This window comes from Labeo rohita, chromosome 4 (genome assembly GCF_022985175.1).
Source record: "Labeo rohita strain BAU-BD-2019 chromosome 4, IGBB_LRoh.1.0, whole genome shotgun sequence".
Taxonomy (NCBI): Eukaryota; Metazoa; Chordata; class Actinopteri; order Cypriniformes; family Cyprinidae; genus Labeo; species Labeo rohita.
In genome coordinates this window covers 35,757,502-35,778,589 of record NC_066872.1, presented here as the reverse complement: position 1 = coordinate 35,778,589, position 21,088 = coordinate 35,757,502, and the positions used below count along the sequence as shown (strand labels likewise).

Sequence of the window (21,088 nt, the reverse complement as noted above, 5' to 3'; positions counted from 1 at the left end):
CTATGTTGGATGTCCCACTGTGGAATAGGTCTTTGCCCAGTTCTGACTCCAGTTGTGTTTACACACTATAGGTGGAAATGTTGTGATGGATAGCTCTCACATACCTTTTAAATTTTTTTGTATATTATTTATTCTATTGTTTTGGGGAGATAAAATATTAAATAAAAAAGCCCATGAAAAGCACTTCTAGAGGGCAAATAATCCATTTATGAGGACTTTTTTTCTGAAAATACACAATTTCTGTCCATTTGTCAAATATATTAAAAGAAATAATCTGTACAATTATTGCTGCTACCTATGAAACCAACAAAAACAGCTGTGAATAATTCACAAGATAATGCAAATAATAATAAATATAGCTGCAAGCAGCAATTACAAGGCCAAGCACAATGGTACAATGAAGAGCTAAGGAGGTGTCTTTAATTACTCCATAAAGACAAGGGTTCTCCAACCCTGCTCCTGGAGAGCTCCTTCCTACAGTCTTAAGTTCCAACCCTGATTCAAAACACCCGTCTGTAATTAACTAACGTGTGTGTAATGAATACCTTGATTAGCTGGTCCAAGTGTGTTGGATTAGGGTTGAAGCTGAACTCTGCAGGATGGTAGCTCTCCAGGAGCAGGGTTGGAGACGGTTGTGGCTAGAAGGGATACAGTTCCGACAGGAAACTAAAAATAAAATTATATTTTCTATCTATTAGATTATCTATTAGTTTTATTAACATCTACACCAACCCCAACCCTAAACCTAGCCCTTACTATAGTACAAAAACAGTATTACTGTCGTACAGTGTGACAAAAATTACGCTAGATTGATGTGCACATGCCCAGTATCTGTATATCATCTAGCCTTAACTGTTGAAGATCCCCGTTAAAGACATTTGTTGATACAAAATTTTACTACAAAACTCCAACATAAGGCCAACATGAGATGGCACAGACGTTCTGAATCTAATGAGACCAATCTCATTATTTTTGATCAAACTCAGAAAATATGAAAAAAAAGTCAAATTTTGGCCAGTAGGTGGCGCTGTGCGAAAACGAATCATGTGTTCTCAAGTCATGCTTGGTATATCACGTACCAAAGTTTGGCCTTAATTCGCCAAAGTGTAGTGAAGATATAGCCTCATGTCCATTTTTCACGCAAATTTCGTCAAATTCGTTAACGCGCTTTACGAAAACGGTTTGGTATATCAAAAAGCTTCAGATAATTTTTGCCAGCATTGTCTGCAGATGATCTGAGCCAATTTAGGTGAAAATTGGACAAACCGTCTATGAAGAATTCGAAAAATTTGATTTTTTGCCAAATTTAAAAATGCGTAAAAGCTTGACTCGTAGAAATTTACATTTGGGTATGCATTCGACTTGGCGTGAGCCAAGGAATCAGAGAAAAAAAAATTGCTTCTAGGCCTCACGGTCCAAACGTTATTAGCAGAAATATGAGAGCAAATTTGGCCTGTTGGTGGCGCTAGACAGTTTGAAATAGAGACTCCAAAATTGCTGCGGTTAATATTTGTGTGCCAAATTTCATAACTTTCCCGCAAGCGGCTCCATGGCTTGCCATAGACTCCTTGAGCGGAAGAAGAAGAAGAGGAAGGAGGAGGAAGAATAACAAGAAAACAGATACAGTTTGCTAAACACTCAGCGTAATTCAGTAAAATAACAACTACAAGGGCACAACAAACTACAACAAAAGAATTGCATGGCACTATGATTTGAAAAGTGAATCAAAAACTCATGTTGCATGTTTTGCGTTCCAGTAGTAGTTCTTTTTTTGCAACACATTCAGAATCTCAACAGATCGACTTTTGACTTTTTAAAAATTGCCAGAAAGAACTCTACGTCCCTAGTTGCACATATAAATGTCTGCTTCTCCCTCCCCCATGACCGGGGTGCTTTTGAGAATATCACTCACTTTGCCAGGATATGAAAGAACTAAGAGCCGAAAGAACATTGCAGTGGCTTCAATACATGACATTCCCAAAGTAAAAAGATCAATCAAATCTTTCATGATTATGCCTCTTTCATTGAATGTTTCAATCAACCAAATATAGACAACCTCTGCAATTTACTCGCAAGTACTGCAAGTTTGTGATATACTTTGCACCCTTTTGAGACAGGAACATCCGCTTCTTGCCAGCCTTATTTTTTCTTAACCTTAGCTGTATTCTGAGATCAGACAATGAGCAAGTGATGCAATATCGTGGCCTGGCGGACTCAGTAATGTAGTCAATGGTATAAGTCCTACTGCAATTTAAAACTGCTTATCCGAGCTGAATCCAGATGGGAAATCACTCCCAAACAGTTTTCTCTTATAAGCACTCGTCAGGGCTTAGCCAGGGTGGTGTTCATCTCCGCACAGAGGATGCGCAAATCGCTTTAGTAAAAAAAAAAAAAAAAAAAAAAAAAAAATGTAAGGCCTCATGAGCCATTTGATGAGACGCCGGCTCATAGGCCTCTGTCTCCTGCCTTCAATTTGGTGGGCCCAATGCTTCAGCTCAGTTGCGCATCCACTTCCATTTTCAATATTGCTTCTCCTATCATGGCGAAAGAGTCCCTGCAAAGACAGACAGCCTCATATTGGAAAATAATGGGCCTTGAACTACCTGAGCCGCACGGTCTCTCTACACTAAACTATGTTTTTGTGTTTCCTTCTGTTCATCTGCCATTAAAATCTTTACATTTCCCAACAAAGCCACAGACATATTCACCCGAATGTGATAATTCAGCACATTTGAAGAAGGTGCACCTTAGATTGGGCTACTGTGAAGATGGCGTCAGAGCAATCTGAACTACAATCGGGCGCGATGCGAGAGGAGGGTGTCTGAACCGCCTTTTCACACCCTCTCGAGAACGGCATCCGGTCTGATCGTCGCTGGAGGATTACTAACTATTCCACCGGGTCCCCTGACATGCAAAGAGAGCAGCCAATTAAAACATGAAGGAGGGGACTCGCAAGCTCCTACACAAAAACATGGAGCAAAATAAAAAAGGAGAAAGGGGTAACGCGTGCGAGAGAGAGAGAGACAGGAGTGAGATGTAAAGATTCTCAGTTTGCTTGTACATCAACCCCGTTTTCGTCGCTGTGTACCATATGAATCAGGGAAAAAAGCCTCAATCCTGGCTGGCTTTGAACCACCAAAAGAAGCTTGAACTACACGCCTAATTTGCAGCTTTATGCCAGAACACATTCCCATCAAGCTCACAGGGGTTGTGACATGAGAAACCAAATGTAAAAAAAGAAAAAGGAACGGGTGCATCATCCGAGTCTGCCGGATGTTTATAATATTCTCTGTCTTCTGTACTAGGGACTGTATGCGATAAAGACAAACTGGCTGATATATGGATATAGCTTTCTCTAGCTTAGGGGGTTTCAAACTTTTGGAGCCCCAAAGGGCCATGAGAGGAGTCCATGGGTCCATATTAAACATTATTTGCCCAGTTTATCATGCCCCTTTCAAAGAATAAATGGTTCTTTATTTATGAAAATACGTAGCTACCCAAGTACCCAAGAGTTTTCTGGCCCTGCATGGACAGCAATGCAACTACACATGCATTGTACTCTTTTGTTTTCTTTGCACACAAAAGTATTCTTGTAGCTTCGTGAAATTAAGGTTGAACCACTGATGTCACATGGACTAGTTTAACGATGTCCTTACTACCTTTCCGGCTCTTGAGCGTGATTACGTTGCGGTCTATGCACGGCAAGAAAGCTCTCGGATTTCATCAAAAACATCTGATGAACGAAGGTCTTGTGGGTTTGGAACGACATGAGGGTGAGTAATTAATGACAGAATTTTTATTTTTGGATGAACTGTACCTTTAAAGGGAAGTAGACATATTCACACGCAAGACTTGACTCTGGACATTGGGGTGGATAATTGGCGCTGTTTTATGATGTCACGCGCTTGTGCAGCAGCCGTCGAGCGGATCGTAAAGAGTGACAGTTGCTCTAGCCACTGTGAAATGTGGCGATTAGCCATCTTAATTAGCTGTCGTCTCCAGCTCAGGCCCCCCTCCGCATGATGGAAAGTTGTTCTCCAAGGATCGATCATGGCAAAGCGGAGGCGATCGTCTTTAAATCCTTTTTTATACCTCCAACTTACATACTAGAAAAAGGTTGCAAAGTTAGTCAAGGCTGTATCAGACAGATTCACCATCAGGGTCCAAAATATTAGTCTAAATAATGACATCTAAAAGCCACTTCAGCTGATTTTCCTTTCAGTCTTACTTACATAGCCTTACCTTGAGAGCACTCAATGGCATGGAAATAAGTGTATTGCTTTGACTATGTCTCTTATGTTTTAAGCCTATGAGTTTTGGAATCTGCCAAATTCACAGCCCTCGCTGAAGGTGAAGGTTAATGCTTCTCATTCAAACAACAGAGCCGTAGGTGCTTCGAATGCCACCTATTGACGTGCAGAAAATTAATTTCATGCTAAGTATGTTTTGAAAAGCTCACCAAAGCGCAAATGCTTCCATTTCCATGGCCAACAAGAGTTTGAACACTTACCGCACTCTATTCCATCTCATTTTTGTAATGAGGCCATTGTGAGGCCCGTCTGCGCACGCTTTTAGTTCATCCCGGGGACCTCACCTTGTGTGTTTTTGAGTCAATTAGCATTGGGGAAGAGAATGAGCTAGAGGCTAATGGCACTGAACAGAGAGGTGATGTCCTTCAATGTTTCGAATAAAGCGAGAGACTGTACAACGTCAAAGCAGATGGAGGATGGGCCGTCATGTCATTGCCTCTCGCGTACTGATCAAGGTTTAGCTCCCCCTCCTTGAATCGCAGGCTTAATTATTTTAAGAAATGGCACAGTGCTGATCTCAGATCAATGTAAAAGGGCAACTTTTACGGTAGCAACACCATGTCATTACACTGACTGACGCGTGTGGGTGGGAAAATTGCAGCAAGAGCGCAGGAGAACATCAGTGACATCAATCATCGCTTCATCTTGCCAATTAGTGCTCCCAGATATACACGCAGATGAAAATCAGAGCCTCATCTAACTGGCTGACAGACTCTGAGATCAACCCCCCAGCCTCCAAAACAGCATCAGCAGCGCCAAAACTTTACAACGAGATGTCTGGTTTTGTTCCTGGGCCTCTGGAGTCATTTGTCAGCGAGACAAAGTTGCTTGCATATTTTGATTCCTTTTATTTTCAATCAAGACAAAGCAGACGTGATTAAGACACTTCTGATGGGTCAAAAAGTGACAAAGTGCACTTTAGCCTTAAAGCGTTGATACAACAATCAATTTCATTATGAATACAAATGACTCATCGCCATGGGATGTGTGCCGGAAGTGTGAATCTGTATTTGGAAAGGCTCGGAAAAAACGCACTCTACGGAGCCACTAAAGGGACATAGTTAGCTGCTTGCTGTCAGTAGCCTGTTACATTACAGTACATAATATTTCACTTATACTGATGACTGACAGGACAATGGAGAATAATTTGCAGATCCTAAGCACTGCTGACAAACATCTTATCTTGTAAAATTTGTGGTAAGTACTGCCGCTCCTTAGTATAACTGTTACACAGATATGTGTGATCGCGAATCTTGAAAGTGAAAGTAAAAAGTGCGCACGCATTCACAAGCGATCTCAATGATGCCCGAAAATGTATACACAGTATAATTACTCAACGACACAATTGCCAGAGAAAGTATTTAAAGTATTCTGTGCGGATTGGGGGTTAAAAATGAAATAGAAGTCCATCTCACTATAGAGGTTTTGCACTTGCGTCACAATTTGGTCAGTTACCCGGATGTGCTGCCATATTGGCGATACTCAGATGTAAACAACAGCATGGATTGCATGGTTAATCTACTACTGAATACACTGTTCTGCTAATTTATGTTGTCTAAACCACAGAAAAAATGTGTGGAAGCTGCTAAATCATATAGAGAAGTAAGCAGGAAAGGGCGCAATATTTTGACAAACTAAATTTAATAGGTGGTAAAGACACGTACAAGTCTAATATTTCACCTACCTGTCCAGAAATTATAAGAAAAAACATGAATGTTGTCAAGATTCTAGCCCTGGAAGTCCAGGTTCAGTTTGGCCACAAATGCCTTTGTTTCTCAATTTTTTTGCATTCTTCTCCTTGATTTGTTATTACTTTTGGAAGTCTATAGTTCTCCAAATGTTTTTCCCATTCCGACCAATTACTACAGCCTAAAACATGTCAATAATTGACCATTTTCAGCAGCAATAATTGCGAGTATGCGAGTTTCTTCAGTTCAGCTGCACTGTTTACATTCAGTGCCGCCGATATGGTCAACTGATGACGCATCGTGAAAACACTCTACAGATATTGAGATTGAACACGTGCTTTTTGCATGACAGACTTGGTGCTATATATAATTATTTAGGAGATTGCAATTTTATATTTACGGCTGTGACAAAACAGATGCCCAGACATAGTGGATTAAGAGTTAGTTGCAATTCACAATTTTTTTAAATAGACTGGACTGTATAGGAGATGGAAAAAAAAAAAATATTTAGTTCATTTTGCAATAGTAGTTGTGCTTGAAATGAGATATTTGAGTTTTGAAAGATAAACCTTGAACTGAACTGTAAAAAAACTAACCCTAACACGTATTCACCAATAATTGCACTGCCTGTGAGTAAAATGAACTCAAAAGACAATTATACTGCAATTCACTGCATCTCTCTTTGCCTATAGTGTGTATATAACAAGTCTTGTTAAAGACTGTTTTGTGTAGTACATAAACTAGAGGTTCCATCACAAGCAAGCCTCCATTTTACTGTCAACTGATGCTCAGCACTGCAATCAGGGATTGTCGGCAAGAGATTAAAAGATATTTTCCTCTTCAGGCGGAGTAAATTGGTTTTGGATTAAGGCTGATTGATTGCCGCAGAGGTATACAGCAGTCTGTTTGAAATGCTTAGTTCCAAACACACAAGTCATTTCAACCGAGCTACTCAAGGAAATCATGCTGGATAGAATCAATAGATATTATGTAGCAGGTACCAGTATTGCTCAAGGTTATCATTAAAGGCTTGTAGAAATATTATTCAAAGGCTCATCTTCTTGTGGTTTTGAAAACATGTGGCTGTGTGTGGCCTAACACTCAAAAGGCGCTGACTGGTTTATTGACTGTAAAGGCTCCATTGTGATGGAAGATTTAATTGGAAAGCATAAAACTGACCTCCAAAACCGCCAACATGACCTAGAAGCTCAAGTGCCAAATGACAACAAAATATTCAACATAAAAGATAGTTAATCACATAAAATGTTTAATTGTGGGCTCTATGTTACTTGGATTCATACAAAAGAACCGAAGCACATCCTGTGAAGGACGTATGACTATTCCTACATGCATCCATTCACATTTGCAAATATCCATAATCTCTGTTTTACATCTATCTATATATAAAATGCTTTCATATATATCCAGTGCAGTGGATTGCGAAGACGCTCAACAAAAAGGTAATGGTCTAATTAATTTAATGGCCTATTTTGTCTGCAAATTTATGCACCCTTTTAAAAAGCAGCAGTTTACCCTAAACATAATGACTATTAAAATACAAACATCACAAATCAGAAAGGTAGACATAAACAATATAACAGCAGTCACACATTAAAATGATCTGATCTCACTGCAGACCTACCTACTCACAACCGGCCTTCAGGCAGTCAAGGAACGCCCTCCTTCTGCAATGGAGTCACGTTGCACTTGGATATTCTAGCTCTCAGACCGGCCTTAACAAATTAATTGCTGGTTGAATTAAGTAATCTCCATTGATTCCCACTGCGACAATAGGATAGGCCAGTATATTGTGGTCTGGGTGTTCTTTAACTTCAAAGGTGTCCCCTCAGGCCCATTACTAAAGGTGATTCTTCAGACTTTGCTGAGGAGTCTCTATTATTCGCTTTAGTTGTCTCTCAGCCAAAAACTAAAATTGGTCTACAGGGCAGAGAGAGCAAGGTTGGGAGTACGAAAGTTGTCATTAAAAACTAGGCATCCCTTGACCCTAGTTGAGGGTCACCTACCTGAAGCAATTATTGGGTGTCTTTTTAAGGAGAGACTCTTGTGGTCATTAGTGCAAAGTCACACGTGTCCCTTTGTGTCCACTGGGAGCAGAGAACTCTAGGAGAGTATGTGGAATTAGATTGTGAATCTGTGCCAGAGTCAGGAGATGCTTACTAGATTGTGGAAGTATAGTGTGGTTAAGTTAGTTTGGGATTTTGAAAAGTGTTAGGCAAAGCTGATGAGATTTGCTGGATGCATATAAAGGTGCACTCATGAATCTCAATGGGGCAACAGCCAATAAAAGAATGGTGTAAAACGCCACATGGCGAGGAATCTGGACACTAACACATGCTACATGATGACTGTAGACAATACACCATAAAAACCTTGATTGGTTCTATCTGAATGTAATTGCATATGCTTGTCACATTGTGCTTAACCCTGGTGTATTGTCTCTTTAGCAATGTTTCACCCAAAGTTCACCCAAAAATGAATATTCTTACTCACCCTTATGCCTTTCCAAACCCGTAAGACCTTCATTCATCTTCAGAAGACAAATTAAGATATTTTTGATGAAATCCAAGAGCTTTCTCACCTTCACATACAAATTCGTATAACCTCACATATGGATTTCGAAAAATCGTAGATATTTTACGAGGTGACAAATTTGTAGGAATTCATAGGACCACCCCTAAACCTACCCTTACACAAATCGTACAAAAACGTATGATTGAGGTCGTACAATTCATACGAATTGGAATCATTCCTGCAATAAAAAGCATACTGCTTATACACCATATAAGCTCTTGAAACACTGCAATTTGAGGAAGGAAATTTACCGACTGGACATGTTTGAACTTTAATCGAACACCTGTAAATAAAAGTCACATATTGCCATGTTTGTTTTCTCGCAAAGCTCAGCTGCCTACACGTTCATGTCACGTTTACACCACAAACTGCATGATCTAGAAAAATTTACGGCAGTGATTGGCACCGAGCGCACCCACCCCAGCTTCCTCTTCTCCCTGTGTGACGAAACCGTCTCGTCTTTTAAGTGCGTAAGCGTGACACTCACATTTCCCTAAAGTGCTCTGTGTTTTAGCACGGCGGATAATTAAGCGGGTAGAGGGAGTGGCTCTGATTGGCATTATAAACGCTGCGCCATCTCTGCTCGCCGTTCACACCACCTGCCTCTCCCTCCTGCGCTCACGTTCACCATCAGAGGAATTATTAAAGATAAAAAGGCATTGTGCAAAAAAAGAGATCCTCCCCTGACAGATATTATCATTACAACCTTTTATCAAAAAGTGCAAACTTGTTTTTATCCATCCGTCTCCCCCCTCCACATGTGTCTCACGCTCCATCCTTCACTCTTTCCCTGGGTATTTCAGCAGGGAGAGAAAAGGAGAACCAGAGAGAGAGAGCGCAAAAACGAGAGGGAAAAAAGCTAGACTGAGCTCTGTCAATTGGAGTGAGTGCACTACTAAGTCTGGCTTCACTACAAAGGTTAGCAGATCTGACTGTCAATACTGTCAGAGGAATGGAGTCTTAGGGAGGGGAGGGAGCAAAGGAGGTGGAGACACGAAGGTTAGGTGGTGGGGGAGGCAGGAGGGTTTGCTTTGAGAGAAAGAGATACTTTGATATTTCGGAATGTTAGAAGGGTGAATGTGGAGAACTGGAGGTTGGGGATCTAATTACCGGGCCATAATTGGGGGCTAGGGAATAGGTTGCCGTCCTCTCAACTCGCTGCAGATCAATTATGTTAAGAGAACATCTGTAAGTAGAACTTAATGAGGTCCATTAGAGCAACATGCGCTGCCTTCCCTAACGGTGCTTGTCAGCTTCTTGGATGAGCTGGAGTGTGCTGCTAACTAGGGACCTGGTGAAGGTGCTTAAATAGGCGAGGAGACGTGCGGGCCGGCTCAGGTCTGTTTTGCTTTGCTGCCAGGGAGGGAGTGAGACCGCGAGCGAAGAAACAGCCGTCGTGGGGAGAAGGAGGGGAATCTTTTTAGAGCGCGAGCGAGGAGGAGTTGCACCGAGGCGGGCTGCGTGTTTTTAACCCGCTCGCCTGGAACTTGACAAGGGAACCGGCTATATTTGAGCTACCATCTCGTCCTAATCGGCAACTTTTCCTCGGTACAGTATCTTTCAATCAGATTGTTTTTTCCCTCCTCAAACATATTCTGATCTGCAGCCTCATTAAGAAGCTTGGAAACGATTGTTTTAATTTGACCCTAACCCGGAACTAATTGGTGATGGTCTTTTGTTCTAATTAAGGTTGTTAGGAAAAAGGATAATCTCGGGATAACTGCCAACTACTTTGACGGGTTCTCTCCTAAATAAGGAAGCGAAGAGTTAGAGTCGGTTGCGTCTATTACAATGTGAGCGACTGTGGTGGGTGCGAGAGCATTAGATTCTCTGTACGTTACTAGCAGCGGTTTAAAACTGGGATTAAGTTGAAGCTTCCGTGAAATGAATGGTCGCTGGAGATGCTCAAAGGAGGCTTAAACCAGGGTAAGAGTACCAGGAAATATCTTTCTTTACTCCAATCCTCCCCGCAAAAAGATTTCTCCCCTTGTGAAGCCCGGTAATTAAACTCCCGCTTTCATTTCTACCACAAAAACGAACCTGCATTCCTCTCGCTCGGATGAAGTGGGGTGGTCGTCTGTCGGATATCCCTCTCTTTGCTGACGTTACATCGCAAGTCTGTGTGTGAAAGAGGGAGAGAGAGAAAGAGGGGGTGAGTGAGTGAGAGAGAAAGAGGGACTGAGGCGAAATAATAAGCAGCTCTTCATTTTAACGACGTCCGTTCGCCAAGACTACGCGCGCTTCCCGCCACGCGGGCTGCGTGCTGGACTGTTTCGCGCCAGCGTCACGTAACGTGACGGACGGCTGAGTTCACCTCGCACGGCACAGTCTGATGATGGCACTCTCTAGCTCATCACCCCCAATAATTCAGATATCTTCGGTGAATAATTGACGTGATAATGCGCCAGATGAAGTGGTGGCGGGAGGGTAGAGAAAGAAGAAGGGGTTACAGCGTCCCCTACTCACTCGCTCTCTCTCTCCCGCTCCCTTTTACTCAGCTTAAAGCGTCTCCCCCGCAAATTGCATGATTACCAAGATAGCCCGCTTTGAAATAATTCAATCCATGACAAAACCTAATTACTGGCAGGTAATACCCTGTCAGCTTTAATGCATCTCATCACTCATAATGGAAGCGAGGAGCATTTTATGACCCATCTCATTACTGCTGTATTTTAGGCAGAGAGTGATTGGCATGGGGCCACAATCTTACTACTACCCAACTCTGTTACCATCAGTTCTCCGTCTCCACATTCTCGGTTTAGTCACTTTCAAACTGGGCTGACGATAAATGACTACTTTTGGGCCATGACAGAAAATAAACTCTACAGTGAGTGTGTGATTATGTTTCCTTTTCTCTCTCTCTTTCTGTGTGTATGTGTGTGGGGAGGGAGGGTAGGTGGCACTGAAGGCCTGTGATTCATCCTACCTCGGCAACATGGGCATCAAGCAGTGCTAATTAGAGTGAACAGGTGTAACCAATGGGCGAGGAATAGCTTTAGAAACAGACTGGGAAAAAAAACTGTGAAAACAGTGAAATTTATTACTCTGTCTCTCACACACACATGCACAGTTTTGTCTGGATATTCATCGACTTTGATTTTGCAGGTGCACAGCGATCATATACATGAAGCATGAAAGTTTATAATCAATAATGGAAAATGATCTTTGTGTGGCCTGGGGTAATACAGCCTGATTTAGTCCTAAACATTTGACGGCGAGATGTTCACACACAAAGATCACACACAAATGTATAAGTCTTTTTTTTTAAACGTGCGATTAGAGATGACAGTCGGCAAGACATGCTTTTTACAGCTGTTTTCTGTGAATGATCAGCATGTTGAATCTTAAAATAATTTGCCTCTTAAGTAACTTAGATCAGTTATTCCCAACGAGAAGTACAGACACTGAGGACACCTAAAAGGTTTTAGGGGTTACCAAGATTTCGGTACATAAAACAAAATAGTGGCAAATGTGGAGTAAAGTGCACTGTCCACGACACCTACACTATTGCTCTCTTTAGTGGCTAACAGTATAGTTAATGCTAAATGATATCCAGTGTAATATGAGTTAAAAAGAAACACGGTTATTGTCTGCAGCTTGGGCCAAACTGACAGGAAACACAGTTTTAGATTACATCAATGATGTAAATTCTAAATCAATCAAGGCTGCTCTGAAAGAGCGTAGTCTATAAAGCATTACTAAATTAATCTGAATGAATTAGGTGTGCTGATTTAATATGAGATCAGAATATTCCTGGATTTAAAAACTGATCTGCACCTGATGTGCTCACAGGTGCTGTACATACATAATCAAGTGCGTATATACTGTAGTTTGCATTTTGTACACTCTTAAAATGAAATGTTCCTTAGTGATTTATTGCAACAGCACTTTTTTGTCATTTTCAAGTACCGTTTTTGTTTTTCAGGATTCTTAAGTTACATGCTTTTTCTGTAGATTACAACCTTTATGATATTAAATATGTTCTCATATCAGCATACTGGTTTCTGGATTTTTCAAAGCGTTATATAGGTAAAAAGTTATTTGTGAAACTTAGGATTCTTATACAAGGCATCAGAGTGTGAAAGCCTTTTTTGCTCTAATTGGAATCTGTTTTTTAAGAGTGCATTTGCCTGCATTCAGAGGTAGCCTACTAATATAATTACAGTTCAAACAGATGCACGTAAACACCTGTCGCTAAAATGACAGACATATGTATGCATATATAAACGCGTGTGTTTTATGAATCAGTCCGGTTTTGCTATACTATGTAGCAGCACGAAATTGTTGCCTAGCTGCTAAAACAAAGAGAGAGAGCGAGTCTAAACGTGTAGTACAGAGCTCATAGCATGTTTGCGCGCACGTCTCAGAGAGGTGAGCATTAAGTTTGTGTTAGCGAGAGCGCGCTCCGTTACTCCGGCTGTCGGTAATAACCGAATGACCTTTTCCTCCTCGTGTAATGTCTCACTGGTGAGGGATTGGGTTTGAAGATAATAAAGCTAGGCTTCACTATTCCTCGTTCCTCACTCACTGATGGGCAAGTTGTTGTGAGCTTTCTCAGAATACTCAATACATGACGAGAACACCTGTAGCTTTTGGTGCGAACTACTCCTCGTAGATGATCCATGTGGACCTCATTATTTTCAACCTGAAGATCACTCTTATCCGCGGTGCAATGTCAGATTCGTGAACTTTTGCTCGGAGGAATATTGAGTTGGAGTCGGTGCTCTATCCTAAGTTAACCTTCTGCATAACTTGGTCAAGAAGGTGAGTTGTGCTTTAATTATCTTTTGCGAACGGATTTGCTCTAATTCCTCCGGTCCTAAATGAACTGCGAAACTAATTGCTTAATCAAGCAAGTGCTTTTAGCAGTCTTTGATGTTTAAGACAAAATTCAGGCTTGCATTCCTCACGTAGACGCATAATTTGCGCATGTGATTCAAATGATTTCAGGTAGCTAAACTGATCGTGCAAAGTCAGGTTGTCATTTTTTGCACACTGCAGAGCACAAAAACGAAATGAGGTTTCTTTAGGAAACTACGTTGCAACGCATAACAAACACCCAAGCTATGTGCATGGCTGTAAATAACGACTGATATAATTTACAAACAATAACAGGGCACTTAACAGTGCATATATGTAGATGTGCATGCTGTATTTACATTAAAGTTTGTGTGTGCAAAAACAAGGCTTAATTCGGAGAATTAAGAGCAGATTTTAAAGCTGGAAAGATATTCGTGTTTATATTCTAAAAAAATGGCATGCATCAGAACAAATGTAGTTCGTAAATGCTTGACAAAATGTGATTGCGTTTTAGTATATGCGTGCTCCTGCATGCTGTCTTTTTGTGTACATCCAACTTGGTGCCTTTTACTGTACGCGCACTGAAATAGGCGAATAGCGAGAGGCACGATAGGATTATAAGATTACGGCGAGCGCGAAGGGGTAAAGCATATGCCTTTGTCATCCGCTGTCATTTGTTCGCCGCCACTTGCCTCGCCACGGCTGCTGGTCGATCTAATTTCATAGTCGAGCACTGTTGTGACAAACGGAGTCTTAACAGCGTGTGGCGCTGAGCGATAGCGGCTCGCTCTTTCTTTCTTTCTCCCTCCCGTGTTTTGTTGATTGGTGTTTTCGTCGTTTTCACTCTTTTCTGGCGGAGCGAGGTGGATTGTTACTTGTAACAAAAGCGAAGCACCCATACAGCTGCTCACTTTACGCGCATCTTTGGCTTGCGTCTCGTCTTGTTGCATGGTGTTTCTGGGAGCCGAAGCGGGTCAACCAATGCAGAAAAGGGAGAAAAGTTTCGGTAAGAGCTGCGTTTTGCATCCTACCAACGTTAGTGTGATATGTTTAAATGTGTGCCTGAGTACTTGGGATATGTTTCTATGCGTCTAGAGGCAGTTTTGCCTAACCTCATAGCTGCATTTTACCGAAGCGACGTATTTTTCCCCGAATTTCCCCCGTGTGAATTTTCGTGGTTTGCTTAGACAATTGCGAATAGCGTTTAATGTGATGTGCCGTTGCGCATCACCGTTTCTAACGCGTTAACGGTTTCATTTTGTCGTTTTGCAAGCTGCAAATCTTATTGGCCTTTTCAGAGCACTACGCTGCCATGGCAACAGTAATTAAACTGATAAGAGGGTGAAATGTCAGCATCTCCGGCTCTCGCAGCTGTGATGTGAAATCAAATTGGTACTTTGCGCCCGGTGTTTGCCAAGTCTCGCCTGAAATTTCCCCATCAGTATCTGCGAACAGTGAAGCGCACAAAGAGCATCGTATCACTATGCGAACGGGACATAATGAAAGATCTGAGCGAGCGAAAGACAAAAAAGACACCCATGTCCCAGGCCTATCGGGATGAGAATTTAACGATTTTGGTTGCGTATTCGATTGCGCGTAATGATTTCGGTTCCGTAACGGCTAGTAGTAGCTACTCTTGAGGAAGAAATATTTCGGGAGAAACTGCGTTTCGCGGTGCACTCAGTCTGTTGGCAAACCATGCGGTAAATTCAGATTTCAACAGCAGAGATAATACAAATAAGAATGACATTTTAATCAATTCTTCCAAAAGATGTGATTAGATTGCCCTAATGACTTGTCGTCGACTTTTTAGAGGCGGCTTAAATGCAGTCTAATAATTGGTCCTGTTTATATAAGTGAAAATGTTGAACAAATATTTGGTGACCTGTTTCATTAAACAATCGATTATTTAATAAAACAGGCCTACTGATTAATAATGTGTATTTTAAACTGCTCATCTCGTGGCATTCAGTCAGTTTAATATGTCTCTGCATAACACAGTGACAGTTCTGGGTTCATTTCGAGTCGAATATGACAAAAGTCATTTTTGCGGTTCAATCAAGCGTCACATTAATTCTGTAACACCTCCGACTGGTATAAAAGTACGTTTGACTCGCTAAAGAAGAACCGACTCATAAGAGTCATTAGTTCGGAACTCTGTTTACATTGTTCAGTCTGCATGTATTTGATTCACTTAAAAGAACCGACTCATAAGAGTCATTCGTTTGAGAATCGGTCAATAGCATTGTATGCTTTTGATTCACTAAAAAGAACCGGCTCATAAGAGTCATTCTTTATGAAATCAAACTATACTTGTCTTGCTGTATGATTCTGACTAAAAAGAACCAGTTAAGAGTCATGCATTCAAGAATTGAACTTAAGTGGTCGTGCTGTCGATTCAAAGAAAAGCAACGGAGGAAACACCATTAAGAGAAATCACTCAGTTTCGGTATTTTTTTACAAAGGCTACCCAGGCCCGATTAGTCTGTTGCTCACCGTTTGATATAGGAAAATTGATGAGAGCATGAACATCCCAGAGTCCTATTAGGAAAAAGCAGAATTGGGAATCCAAGCCTGTGAATAGAAGGGCTAAGTTTGTGCCACAGTTGATTCATTTAGGACTAACCGTGATTGCGGACCGAGGGGAGTCGAAACTCTAACTTCTTTGGCTTGGTAATGAGAGGCGGTGACTTTGTTGTGTTAACCAGGCGAGCTGGGATGGTGCGGATGAGTGGGACAGAACAAGGACGCATAGCGGAGGAAATCAGCCGTGTGCTGCTCTTACAATCCAATCCAGCCAATTAAAAGCTCAACAGCTTAAACACAATGGGACAAACAGTGCGGCGGTGCTACCTGTCTGATGTGCTTCCTTGCTGTTTTCCCCTCATCAAGCCCTCTCCTTTGAATAAACTCAAAATAAAGCATCATAAAAACGCCAGCGAGGTCGAAGGCATCATCATTATCCCTCGCCTCGTTTTCATTGAATGTTCCTACATCTTAACGAGCACGGTCCTACAGCAGAAAGAAGTTGTTCACAGTCTAAACCTATGGTACTGCATCAGATATTTGCTCTAGGCTATAATTATGACCCTAGAGGGATCGGCTACCTGCTGTTCCTTTCCCTGCATTGTAATGCTCAGTTGAATTGAAACAATTTCACACCTGTCCTCAGTCTTACTAATTGGTGCACTGTCTTGTTTATTTTCTGTGAGGGCCAACTGCCACGCTTTTGGCAAATCATTTTTGAAAGTAATTATCGTCAAGGCCACATGTTAAAAAGAAAAAGAAAGCGGGAAACTCTCTCTCTGTTAGGTAGAGTCTTAATGGCCTCCAAATGTGTTGACATGCACAACTATTTAAAGGGACAGCGCACCCAAAAATAAATCCCGACATCATTTACTCACCCTCGACTTACTTTCTTTCTTCTCAATTCACTTTCATTGCATTTTATCCATACAGTGAAACAAGTAATGGTGTCGGAAATTTCACTTTTGAATAATCTACCACCAAACTTCTTTTCTTCTTGTCAAGACAAATTCATGCAGTCCAAACAAGGCTTTTTAATCTCATATTCCTCTATGAATGTATTTCAGCGAGATTGCCTGGACAACGCATCGCGGCGACGAGCGCATTATAACTATCCCGAGGGAGGTCCTCAATTCAGACAGAGACACTCAATTTACCACAGCTGAGAAATCTCTCGGTGACCCTCTCACTCAAAGTTCGCAATTTCTCACTGCTTGCGCTCTCACCCCCCTCCAAGAGCAGCATATACATTAGGTGGAATCTATGGCTCTGACAGCTTCTCCTGCACAAGGTGAGAAATGGGGACTGTCTCAGTGGCAGGACAACGTACTTGTAAAAATGTAGGACAAAAACTTTTTGGGCCGGGACAAAACAGAGGGGCCGGAGCTGTGGCGTAGGGGGGAGCGGGGTACAGCTTACTCTCCTCTGTATGGAAGGAGAATACTAATTACAGGCCTTCAGCATGAGCCCACATTGTTCCCTCTCTACCCAACAAAGCCCTTTCACGCCCTGTAAAGGGCTACACAATGCCTGCTCTGGGGGCAAGCTTTGGCCCCGCCCCTAAAGCGGGGGGAAGAGGAGGATGTTAGCTACATTGGCTTCTTGTTATTGTTGACCAAAAAGTGTGTTCGTCTCTTGACTGAAATGCACAGCACATGACTGACTGCCAAAAGTCACCATGTTCTCGCCTGTCTTCGCAGGTATACAAATGCTCTCCGTCCAGCCGGACACCAAGCCAAAGGGCTGTGCCGGCTGCAACCGGAAAATCAAGGACCGCTACCTGCTGAAGGCCCTGGACAAGTACTGGCACGAAGACTGCCTCAAGTGCGCCTGCTGCGACTGCCGACTCGGCGAGGTGGGCTCCACGCTGTACACCAAAGCCAACCTCATCCTCTGTCGGAGGGACTACCTACGGTAAGAGGAAAAACCTGTTGTTTCTGTCGTAACACGCATTCTAGACACTACAGATGTAACACGCTCTCTGAGGGCCTTGCGTCAAACCCCAAACAAAGCAAGTGCCACAAAAAGCCATATTGCTGTTAACACTGGCTTTAATGGCTGCCCTTAACGCCCAGAGTTCTCCCATGCTGTTAGATATCCTTTGCTTTTCATAATAGAAAAGGAGCTCAAAGGGGATCTTTATGAGCCTATAAACTGCTGCCATTTCTGTGAGTTTTCAATGGATTCACTTGTTGGATCCAATCAACACACTGAGGCTTGATAGAGGGGCATTGTTTAGCGAGAGACCACCCTGGTTCTTGTTCAATCAGCTTACCTTTGTCCACTGATGGAAGGGTTTCCTTAGAAACCCAACCTCTCAATTTCTCGCTTTTCTATCTGTGTGCCCAGCATGGATCAGCTTTAAAGCAACAAGTCTGCAAGTATGGATTTTTTTGGCATATGGACAAATACAGACTCCGATATCCGTCATCCGGTCACCCCTAAAAATATTCCTCAACATCGTAGTTTAAAAACGTCTTGTTTTCTCTTAATGAGAATTTTGATGCGATAGCATCAATTTCTATTATTTAACATTCTGTATGCATATATCTGGTTCTTCCACATAGAATTAATAATTATCAAATTAAAATAAAAAAAAAAAAATTGAGCTTGTTTTTGCATGGACCGCCAGTCTTTGAAAGATATTTTTAAAGTTATTGTCATTTTTTTAAATATACAATTAAATATCAATATATATATTATGAAATATATGCATATATTTGTAGCTGCACCCAACAATACATTGTATAGGTGAAAATTATCAATTTTTCTTTTATGCCAAAAATCATTAAGATATTAAGTAAAGATCATGTTCCGTGAACTTATTTTGTACATTTCCTACCATAAATATATCAAAACTTAATTTTTTATTAGTACTATGCATTGCTAAGTACTTCATTTGGACAACTTTAAAGGTGATTTTCTCAGTATTCTCAGATTCTAAATTTTCAAATAGTTGTATGTCGCCAAATATTGTCTTATTCTAACAAACCGTACATCAATGGAAAGCTTATTTATTCCATTTTCAGATGTATACATTTCAATTTCAAAGAAATTGACCCTTATGACTGGTTTTGTGGTCCAGGTTAAAATATATAAAATATATCATGCAACTTTCTGTCTAGTTCAACAATACAGCATTTTGTTCCCCTCAAGTTTTTCAACCTATGTTACACACGTTCGTGTTAATAAACCCACGTGCACGTGTGCTACGTACGTATATGAAATGATACAAATGTTCAACGGGATGCTCCAGGGAGTCACGGCTTTGTGAGCGTGCTAGAAGCTACAGTAGGCAGGAGGCGCTTTGAAATGGCACAGTTCATTTAATTTTGGCATGGGCGATGAGAGAGTCTCCATTAGGCGCGGTACACAAGCAGGCTTTGGGGAAACGCGACTGTAAAGCATCGCCAGAGGGCCAGAGGCAGGCTGAGATTACCATCTCGCAGTAAGCCTCATTGACTGTGCCCTGCTAAACTGCATCTTCATTCACGACGACGCTCACAAGTTTGTGCCTCAAACAACGGCGGCGACGAGATAGATGCCATTAGGAGACGTGTGGATCTGTCTTTGTGGTACCAGATGCGAGTGATAAGGTTCTTGTGCATGTGTATATCTCTTTTAGGAAGGGAAAAAGCGAGGCCAACTGCGGCCCATGTGATTCTTTCATCTTCAAAGTTCAAGGTGACTGAATTGATTCGATTCTAGCCATCACATGAGCGGTCTTCCCGCGCCTCTGGCTCGACGTCTCCTCGCCAGCAGCAAATTAGGGGCGAGTGTGGCACGGTCCCAGTTCCTCAAATCACATCTGCAACACAACAAAAGAAAAGCAGCCTCCATTGACGAGCCAATCAATCGGCGGTCCTACAAAGCGCTCCGGCGCACTCCCCTCGATTGGATCGTTTCCTTATTTATTTTCTTAAGTTAGTGCCGGCGAGATAAGAGATAGACTTAATCCCTTCCTCTTTGTTCTGTGTTCTATTTCGCCCGTTCTTATTCCGAGTAAATTATGCTCGGATTTATTATACAAGATTCCCCACCCCCACGTCCGCACAGAATCAATCCAGTCCTGTTTAGCAGTGTGGCATGTTATTAAGGCTGACATAACCAGGGTTAATAGAATTCTTCAGGGGTCTACAACCATGAGCGATGTGATCCCACCAGCTGAGAAATAATAATCCCTATCGCAACACACACAAAAACAAATTAAATAAGGGGAAAAAAAAAGATTTATGCCTTCCCGAACCTGTCTCCCTTAGTACGTATTATCAAATATGATGTGGGGTTTTTTGTAGTCGGAGCCGAATCTGGAAAAGGAATATCATTCGATTCATATTCAAAGCATCGAGAAGGTAATTACTGATGGAAAGCATTATCGGGCCTGACCCGATGCTCGTATTGCTCTCAAAATGTGGGTAAATGGTATTGGGCGGTCGTATCAACAACAAATGATTCTTTTGATACCGTGCAGACATCTCTATTGATGATAAAGGTAATAACCGGCGTGCCAGTGTTTATGCCGACGTGGTTACATTTCATAGCGGGGAGCGATAAAGTTAAAAGCAGCAGACAAAAAAGCGACGGACACATTTAAGTTGAGAAACGGGCAAAAATGAACCCTGTCAGAAAGTAGTTACAGACAGGATGCAAGCAGGGCGAGGGAAGCTGTTAGGCATCAGTTAATGGAAAACTGTAAATTTCAGGCATCCATTTTAAAGACAGCACAGGGTGACCACTTATTTATTTATCTATCTATTCATTCATTTTTTTTTTAATCCAACTTCAATTTTCCTCTACAGTGGTTTTACTAAGATTGTAAATGCAAGCAAACTCACAGAGCAGTCAACATGACTGGATTTATTACCGTTATGGAAAGCTGGCTATCGGTGAAAGATAACCAACATGTAAAGCATGGTTTGGTTGTAATAACTTGTATTTTTTTCCGCTCTCGCCCCTCATTCAGCAGCCACTTTGTGGTGCCCGTCTACCTTGTGCTGTGTAAACTTTTGGAAATTAACCATAAAAATGTATCTTTCACTTTTTCATACAGTATTTGCATCTGGAGTCACGCAGTAGATTGTATGCATTTATGGATGTGCCATATGTTTATCTGTAGGTCAACAAAATGTGAGTAATCTTTGAAGTCAGGAACTGACAAATTGCGCTCGACGG

General features: G+C 41.7%; 1 protein-coding gene across 4 annotated transcripts in view; it reads left to right on the top strand.

Moving 5' to 3' along the window:
* The first annotated feature begins 9,677 nt into the window (after window positions 1-9,677).
* The window catches only part of lmo3 (LIM domain only 3), a 54,812-nt gene continuing 43,401 nt past the window's right edge, over window positions 9,678-21,088 (top strand). The window contains exons 1-2 of one of the 4 annotated variants that reach the window (XM_051108559.1): window positions 9,678-10,138; window positions 17,617-17,830. In XM_051108559.1, the coding sequence (XP_050964516.1) occupies window positions 17,625-17,830 (206 nt within the window). In that variant the 5' untranslated portion in view covers window positions 9,678-10,138; window positions 17,617-17,624. Of the gene's footprint in view, window positions 10,139-12,932; window positions 13,355-14,033; window positions 14,397-17,049; window positions 17,208-17,616; window positions 17,831-21,088 lie in introns of those variants that run through there. The other 3 variants (XM_051108558.1, XM_051108556.1, XM_051108557.1) reach the window with 3 other exon arrangements.